At 42.3% G+C, this 10000-nt stretch overlaps 1 protein-coding gene across 1 annotated transcript in view; it reads right to left on the reverse strand.

Annotated features, from left to right (window-relative positions):
• Positions 1–10000, reverse strand: part of hcn1 (hyperpolarization activated cyclic nucleotide-gated potassium channel 1) — a gene marked incomplete at both ends in the record, with an annotated part of 61162 nt that overhangs the window by 33571 nt on the left and 17591 nt on the right. Inside the window, one exon of the mRNA XM_080847183.1 lies at positions 1489–1650. Coding sequence (XP_080703309.1) covers positions 1489–1650 — 162 coding nt within the window. The remainder of the gene's footprint in view (positions 1–1488; positions 1651–10000) is intronic.

Consider the following 10000-nt stretch of genomic DNA (forward strand, 5'->3'; position numbering starts at 1 on the left):
CACATAAAATACTACTAGTAATGCAGTTGTGAGGATTTGGATATAGTTTCCCATGTATATTTGTTAGTTTCATTGAGGTAAGGAGTGGGGCCTGTGTATGTTTCTAAGGCACATGATTGTAGACACCATGGATGATTCAGCAGCTTCCACAGCGATCTGTGAAGATGAGCTCAAGGCAGACAGTCAAGGGAGTTTTCACAAAGCATCTGTACATTTGGAAGTTTCTTCTCTGCCCCACAGCGCTAAACAAATAACCCAACATGGTTGCATAACTCAGTCCTGCCTGAGTCTCCATTATAACCAAATACTGAGGCTACACTAAAAGACAAACATGTGAGGAGGCAAAAAGATTTCCCTCACATCCATTAAAGTATGTATTTTGAGCAGCCAATGTTGTTCCAAGAGAGGAAATAAAACATATAATCTTTGTCAGACAGGGCAGCGCTCCCTCCCAGAAAAGCTCTCTGCTTCTGTACCATATTAAGGAGCTTACGGTGAGCTCATTGGGTTCAGGGTCCATCAAGCCGGGCACACCAAAACCTGGCTGCTACTCTATCAAATGACTTTTTATATGTTAATGATGTTGTTTTAGTCTCATCTCATCCAGTCTGGACAATGAACCTGATCTCATCATGTCTGGACACACTGCACAGAGCTGTTACACTTTTCTGAAGCTCTAAGCACATTATAAAAAAAGGTGCTGCAGAAATAATGTATCCCAATGAATACGTTCTAATGTGAGGCAGTTTGCATACAGGCCAGTGTGGAAGTAAAGCTGTATGATGGAGGAGGTTTAACTCTCATGGAAAGCAGTGGAGGGGGTGGGTGGTAGTTAAGGGATAAAAAATGACTCTCGAAAACCTTTAATCCATAGGTGGGCCTGAGCTATACAGTAGCATTTAACCTTGAGCAGTAAAAAGAGACTGTAGTTGAAGAGTGTGGATCACAAAGATAGAAATATAAACATTTAATCCATAGGGGGGCCTGAGGTATACATTAGAGTTTAACCTTGAGCAGTCAAAAGAGACAGTAGTTGAAAAGTGAGGAGCACAAAAATGGTAATAGAAACATTTTAACTAATGCACTCATTCAGTGACCTGAAGAAAAGTCTGAATCTTTAGAACTATCTGATGAAAAGGCTGCCATCCCATCCCACGATTTATTTCCCTACAAAGCCCCTCTGTCCTTTGATGTCATCACTAATTTCATAACTTCATTAACATCTGCACTAACATAATGTATAATTCAGGATGTTATTCTGCCATCCCTGCTTCAAGATACCTGGGCGAGAGGACATTCCACCCACCCTAGAGCAGCCATTTAATCAAGCACAGCTGCCATCACAAGCCACCAGAACTCAGTGGCATTTGATGGTGGAAAATAAAAAAAAACATCTCCTGATCTTAATCTTCTTTGCCCTGCTCTGGCACGTAAAGCAATCTGTCCAGTGGAAAGCAAAAGCCGGAGTGAAAAGAGTGTGACACTTACCACCATGCCATTAAGGGACACCCAGCAGTCTGGGGGGAAGTCCTGCAGGAGGGGCACGAGGAACTGCAGACAGCCGTCCCAGTGGCATAACAGCAGCATCATCCCGATGAGATTAAAGATCCTCACCACCGCACTGGCCAGGTCATAGGTCATATGGAAAATCTGAAACATGAGAGAGAGATTAAATAAAGAGGCAAAGTGAGAAATAAAGGAAGAGATCTCCATTTTAATACAAAGAAAGTTAGTGAACTGGGACACACACTATACGGTTGTTCAAAAAAATTAAATGAAGAAGTAAAAATGTGTAATTGTGTGCAATGATAAACGTTGTTTGTCTCAGAGATTGTGAAACAATCATGACTGACACCAAACAAACTGTGACAACCCTGTAAAGTATTTATGTATGTGCAACAGATTATCTCCTATTTGTTCTGGTAAATCATTTAATAATTTAATAATTTAATATTAATTTAATAATATTGCAAAGACTGCACAGAACATTTGTGATATGAGCTTCAATAGCTACTGACACTCAGTAACATACGCACGTACAAGCAGGCACGCTATTCTAGACAGAAAACTCAACGACTCCACAGGCCTGACCAGAACGATCAACTCTTAGATGTGGTTCAGGTTATGACACTCGTCTGCTACTTATGATGTACATGATGTTCTGATACTCAAGATTCTGACTGTGTCCTTCTGTTCTATTGATCACATCTAGACAGTGAGCATGCATGTCAATTAAAGTTCCATCAAACAACCAATCACGTCTAAACGAGTATTTCACGCCCATATAAAAATACAGATCACAATCTGGAACGTAGACGGCACAGCCTGATTTCTCTCAAAGAGCAATACAGATCAAAATCTCAGGTCAGAGAAATGGGGCCTTGCATTTTCCCCAGAACCCCTGAAGTTAGCAATCGACCTTACTTTGGGCCTCAGACTGGACTGAGGACAAAACAAGTCTATTTTTATCAAGGAAGTAAAAAGCCAGATGAAAATAGGACCAGAGACGCCTGAGAGAGCAAACCAGGGAGGGCGGGAGAAGGGAAGGGCGGGAGAGGAGAAGGGATGGAGAGGGGAAGGGGCAGATTTCAAATTCAAATTCCAGCTCCGAAGGGATGTCTTAAAGGGATGTCTAAAAGGGATGTCTTAAACTAAAGGGTGTCTTAAAGGGATGTCTTAAAGCAATTAAGTAATAAACAACCAAATATCACTGCCACAACTCATCTGAGAATAAATCCATTCCCATCCCTTCCACCAAAACAGTGTTTAATTTCTGCCGTAAAGAGATCTCACACACACTCTCTATCTAAAACAATTAAGAATAAAGAAGAAGAGAATAAATCAGACTCTCTATCTAAGACAATTAAGCAGAGATTGGTTTGGAAGATTAAGCCAGTCTGATGGTGAGGTTGGTGTCCTTCCTATTGTGAAGAAAAGATGAGATTCTAGCACAAATCGAGATTAGACCAATACCTCATACATTGTGCTTGAATCCAACCAGGGATCTTTATAAAAGTGTGCAATCTGCACCATGGTTGAATGAGTCTGAGTAAAAACGGTTGGTGCCATTACTTATGGACAAAGCCAAGTCTCTCATGCCGCTGTGAATGGGTCATAAATTCAGGCCCTCTCATTTGCATACAAAATCCATTCTTTTTTCAGCTTATTATATTCCCCATTTTGGCCAAAACATGATTCTTCAACTGGGAAGAAAGAGCTGGGCTGTTTTTGCATGATAAAAACTGTTTTCAGAAATCCACATGCCAGAATGTATGGTGGGCTGTCTTATCTGAGTGTTGGGGTAATTGCTATCTACTTTGAAAGTGACAAGATTGCTTTCTTCATGAACTCACTGAGGCATGGATGTTATGCCTATTGTAACAGGTTCCTATGGTATGGCTTAGCACAGAGCAATGAGGGATTAGGGAGTTAATTTTACACACAAAAAAATCCCACAGACCAGGGAGGCTTGTGACCTTTAATTTTACTCAAGTTCTCTTTTAATCAGCACTGAAGCAGATTTCTCCCAAGTTGATGTATGTTCATAGGGACCACAGTCCATTCATTATGAATTATGAAAACCATAAAGAACCGTATGTTTATTGACAGTGATAGAATAGTTAATACTGTCTAAAATGTAATGCAAAACGTCAAGAAAAAAGTATATGACATGTCATCACAGATTTATCTCCACCCCATCATTCAAAATCTCAGCATCCGTTCATCCTTCCCTCTTAGCAGGTTTAATTTGACAAAAGGATACAATTTCTCTGTTATTAGCTTGATATCTTACAATGGTCATACATGTTTTTACAAATTATGACATTGTAATATATTTCTTTGATATTTTACATTGACTTGTTAAACTTGTGATCATGTGGTCACAAAAAAACATAAAAAGTAGAACATATGTACATTCCTTCTAATAACAGACATTAGGTAAGACCTCCAAGAGGGCACAGTGTTGTGGTGCAGATCCAACTCCAGACATCTCTGCCTGCATTTCTGCTGCTTAAGCTTCAGGGCAGGTTCCCAACCAATTATCTGGAAGCCAATCCTCCATGTTTACACCCCAGTAGTCCACATTCACAGCACCGTATTATATATCCTGCCTCCCCTCTGGTGCAGAAAGATAGCCAACGCTGGCAACGGTTCACACTGACGGGAACGTGCTGTGGTCCTCACATGGAGGTGAACCACGGCACAAAGGGCTCCCATGGCAAAGGTGATGATGTAGCAGGACATTGATTTACACTCAAGGTTACTGAGACAAGGGCAAACAGCAAGTACACAATGGACTCGCTCCTCTGGGTCAGCTGGTCACCCATAGCCTTCTAAATGGCTTGTAGTACAGGTTGTCCAGGTTTAGAAAGTAAAACATCCCCACTTTATCCCCCAAGTCTACAACATTTTCTTTGTGTTTGGGTAAGACAATCTGACTAATCATGACAATGAGCTCAAATGGGACATAAGTGAGAGAGAAAAAATCAGCTAACTTTCCAACATTTTCTAAGTACCAGAGTCCTTCATTTCAAATAAATCAACTGCCTGCTAGTTAAGGCATTGAACATTTAGATATGAGAAGAAAACACCATATATTAAATCCCTTGTCAGTTTAATAAATGTAAAGGTAATATAAATATGATTCAACATAGCAAGCCCTTTACATTAAAACACTATAGAGATATATTGACATATTTGCTGCCTCTATTTTAAATATTACAGTAATTGTTTTACATAAAGTACGTTGTCCAATCATTTTTCCACTTTTGGCTCTATCTCTCAGTGTCCCATCTCCTCTGATGAGAATTTCTCTCTGATGTTAACTTTCAGGGCATCAGAATCACCTGTGAAAAATTGTCTTATCCCCCCCTCCCCCTCTTTCAGTGTCCCTTTTCTGTGTCCCCTCAGTCCTGCCCCTGTGCCGCAGACCCAGCCGAGAACCCCTACTGCCTTTCAGCTGGACTCTGGACCATGACGCTGCACCATAAGACAATGTGACAGGCAGGGTGCTTGGAGCAGAGAGGTTCAGGAGATTCGGGGAGGATAAAGGAGGCCGGGCGGGCGGGTGACCGGCGGATGCTGAGCGGGTGCCTAGCCCTGCCCCTCTGTAGGTGGCATCCCGCAGAGGCCGCTGCTGACATGGCACTCCACGGGGCCCAGGCCAAGGCCATGCCAGGGGCAGAGGCGGGGTGTGTGGAGTTCAGACGGGGCAGCTGAGGCACTGTGCTGTAGCGGTGCAGTAACGCCATTAATCTCTCGCAGCCGTTCTGCATGGGCCCCTCACGGCACGGCACGGCACGGCACAGGAGGGGATGCTAAAATTAGCTGCAGCTGGCTCCGAGGGCTGGAAGTTTCAACAGCTTTTCCCAACTCAAGCCTTTTCATCCTCTTTTCCTACGGATGCAACGCTGTTTGATTACACACTCAGACGCACAAAACAGAACAACGCATGTGGGGGAAACGGAGAGAGAGAGAGAGAGAGAGAGAGAGAGAGAGAGAGAGAGCGGAGGGGGGAAGCAGATATCCCTGCAGGACCCCTGAAAAAAGTGATAAACAGGAAAGAGCACATGGGCTTATTTGAATTGCTAATGTTTCACACCACTCCACAGATATGGAGAGCCCCTGACAGCCTGTCTGTGAATTCTGCATCAACGCCTGATAATTGAAAACACAACAACATAGACAGAGAGGGTAAGGGAAGGGAGGCAGAGGCAACCAAAGACTCAAAACGAGTTGAGAATGGCGTCAGGCTTCCTCTTGTGTTTGCCTTCGCATGTCTTAAACAGCCTCTGTCAGGCTGCACCTGCACCGGCTGTCACCTTGAATAACCTTGACGCCAAACCTCTTCATCCTGAAGACTCTTCACACCCCCTGTTCTGTCTCTACAGGATGACAATTTTTGACGCAGTGCATATATCTGCTGAAACTCCCTAATATCCCTTTCAGTCCTCACATGACTTGACATATCATGTTCAGTATATGGCTGTTCATGTGTGTACACTGATAAATCTGTGAGCTACTCCTGCTGTGATAATTAGTTGTTGTTGGCCTTCTTTACTGTAGCCCTGTTCCCCCCTCGAGCATGTTTATAACCACTGTCCAATAATGCAGATGGATTAGACAGAGTACTTCAATGGTTTTCCCGCATAGATGTGTGTACAAAGCCCAGCTAATCATAATTAAAGGGTTTATCACACGAGGTGCTGGCCCAAATACACAATAGACAGCCTTTCTGTCTTTTCATTAACAAGATCAACATAACAGTGAATTGACACAGAATCTCTATATACTCGCACAGACAAAACAGAGACGTAGACATAACAAGAATTAAATGTTTCAAAATGAGGAAGTGGTCGGTACCTTTTTCTTAACTCATACCGAGTGGTGCATTTTGCTGGTGTTGAGAGGAAAGTACTGGTAGCTCTTATATTTGGACAAGACAGGATTTGCCCATGGCTTTTAACTACTGTTACATGGCACCCTCTATTGAAGGGTTGATTTAAGTGCATTAACCAGGCAATCCTTTAATACCTTGCACTGCAGTGCCGTGTGAGAGTAGTGAGACCTTCTCAGCCTGGAGGTCTCGACTGCCATCATGGTAAAGATATAAAAACACATTTAGCGCGCCTTACCCTCTGTCAGTAGTGGTAAGTGGAATTTGCAGGATCATCAAATGTACGATCTCCATTTTTAAATTAGACACACCAATGGCTGACCTCCACGAAAGGTTACGAAGGATTAGCAAAACACTAATTTGCCTGGATTAAGTCCACCACCGGTTATTATGATGGCGGATGACAAACTGTTTCCAGGAAAATGGCTTTGGCTTAGAATCCCCTTAATACACTTTTGTTACAGGAACAAAAGTTGCCTTGAGTGGGCTATCAGAGACAGACTGGAAACGCTGGGCAATTTTCAGGAGTGTTGGCTATTTGACTTCAGCTGTTTTCAAGGCTTGCATGCTTAGGCTGTATGTGCCTTGGGTCAAAAGCCCAAGAATCTAACCAACTAAATGAGGCAGAATCAATCTCAAGAGCAGGAAATATGACTCACAGTATTTCTTTTTTCCTTTCGGCAGCTTTTCACCATTAACAAGAACCCTTCTGTTTGCACCCCTCCGTGAAATAAATCCTGCATGTGACATCACTGGCCCTTTCAGAGGGTGTGAAACTCGACTGAACCCCCCTGCCGAGAGAGAGAGAGAACGAGGCCCAGAGGACCGGCTCCACTGCTGCATCTACTGTTGGTGATTCAGCCAATCAAGACGCCTCCTCTGCATTAAACCATGTGCTGTTTCAACAGCAGAATGGTGATTATCTGAAACACAACATGACAAAGACTGCCTAAACAGCTCATTCTGTGGCTGACTGTTTGATTGTGCCATTGATTCGCCACATGCAGTTTTGGACAGCCTGGTCTGGGAGAAAGAGCCCACATAGTCCACCAACTGTCCCAAGTGTTCCATCTATACTGACTCACCCTCTAAGTGCCCCTAGCAGCATCTCACTTCCCCCCACCACCTCCCTGTGTCCTCCATAGGTCCCATATTTAGGGACCAAAACCTATGCTGTATGTTTCTGGTATCAGCATCAAACTAACCGATCCATTATTTCCTTAGATCAGTAGTCTTGTAAAGTATTATAACATAGTTTATAGGCAGTACTAGTATCACTGAACGACATAACTTTATAATAATACTAATCAGCCTGTGAAAAATATATTTTCTTCCTCTATTATCAGTGTGGACACCATAAGTTTTGCGGCCTTCTTTGATTTAGCTGTTAGGTGTCCTTCCAAGCAAAACTGACCTTGGTACTAGCGGATGATAGTGTTTTTGTGGGTAAGAAGATAATTAATTAAAGATAAGGTAATCAATGGAGAGCCCATTAGGCCACGGCCCCAGTAAAATGCACTGTAGTAGTTGAGTAATGAATATTGAACTTCCTTTAAATCAGAGAAGGGAAATGCTAAGTGTTGCTAAATGTGTATCTTATTGTGATAATTTCTACACATTAGCTGAGGAAAGAGGCAAGACAAATCTCACTACAAGAGCTGAGTGTAGAATGATAAAATGGTCTAAGATATGAGCAGTCCATTCATCAGCCTCTGTCTCTTTGGTCAGGAAATATCTTGCCTTACCAGAATTCAACCAGGGGACTGACAGATCAATAGAAATAGCCATCTTCCATGCCACTGTGCATTATTTACAGAAATCATTCCTTTTTAAAAAAATGACAACCTTATAATTTAAGTGTGACAGACTACAATATTGCATAACATTTAGTTTGGTGATCTGGAATGATCTGGAAACATGCTGTACTTCCAACAAATCAACTTAGGCTACAAGCAAACATTTTCAAATCTTCAAAAGAGAGCTGAGCATAGATTGCAATGAGAAGCAAGCACCATAATCTTTAAAAGCCTCTCATCTTCATGTTTTTGTTGAAATGAACCCTCACCACAGGCGCACAAATGCAAACACATGTACACACACACACACACTCACACACAAACACATACACGCACGCACGCACACTCACATACACACATACATATGCCTCATCCCTGACACTTTCATTATCTTTTTATAATTTTTCTTTGCTGTTTGTTGTTACATAATCTATCTATAAATCCAGAAATCTCTGTGTGTCTGTCTGTCTGTGACAGGCGTATCTCCCTGACGGTAGTTACGTTAGTTATGAGATTTCGCATGTAGCTTACGCATGTCATGAACCTGTGCATCCTTGATTTTGAAGATTTCTGAATTCCTAGTTCGCGAGATATTTGTATTTTACCGTTTGCCGTACGGTGCAAACCCATGCCACCGTTATGAGCGACGCGATTTCTAAACCCAATGCATTTCAACGGGAGCCAATCCATTGTGACGTAGACCAGCGATTTTGGGTTGGATTAGTGTAGGCACGAGGAACACACACTTCGATGAACACACACTTCGACGTCTGGAGTAGTAGGCCTGCTCATCTGTAACTAAATGTAACCTGTTTACGTTAATTGCTGTGAAATTAGCTAGCCTATTGACGTGCATCGAACTGATTCATTTTGAAAGTTGCATAGGGACGTATTCTTTGAAAGTTAGGGACCTATGTTTTATGGAATGTCAACAGGCAGGGGCTACGAGAGAGATTCTAGAAGTAGACTGCTTAAAATGGTTATAGTTGTTATCATTCGCATGTCCGTTTGATAGCATGTCAACAGGCAGGGGCGCCTGCAGAAAAAAGTAGGCAACGCACAAAAAAAAAAAAAAAACGCAGGCACATTCACACAAACGCGCGTAAAGAATGGGCTCTAATTGAAGTTTGACAGGCGTATCTCCCTGACGGTAGTTACATTACGTTACTCAAATTAACCTACATTTGAGTCCAACTGCATGACCATTCTTTCCCTACACTTACCCTTACAATAAAGAAGTGATCCTATTTCAACCATAACTTCATTTAAAATTCTTTCTTTCTTTATGACATTTAGTTTATAGTTTAGACAGCAACTTTGACATCTATATTCAACTGCATCCATACATAATCTCAAACTTTATTTGTTGGTGTATCTCCAAAAAGGCTATACAACATTAAAACATTTCTTAATGAAAAGGAAACATGCATCACAATAATACTTCAGTGTAACCTGTACCTATGTGGAGTGCAAATATGTCTTGCTATTACACTACCCAACAGCTACACCGACGTCTGCTAACACTACAGAATGCATAATTCCTACGGGCACTGCACTAGTGTAAATAAAACTAAGGCAAGGACATCTTGCAAGATACTGGAATCATTACAAAATCACCCCCTCAAGAATGAATCTAATGCCCAAGGGGTTTATGTGCTGGTGTCCAGAGCCTACAGTGCCGTCTCGGGGGGGGGGGTTGTGATTGAATATTCATCATCTCCTCTCACTTCCCCGCCAGTGAAGACCTCCCATCCTCCTCTGCACACTTGGCCAGCTCCAGCTCCAGGGCTGCAAGCTGCACATCTAT

Source organism: Sprattus sprattus (genome assembly GCF_963457725.1).
Source record: "Sprattus sprattus genome assembly, chromosome: 11".
Taxonomy (NCBI): Eukaryota; Metazoa; Chordata; class Actinopteri; order Clupeiformes; family Clupeidae; genus Sprattus; species Sprattus sprattus.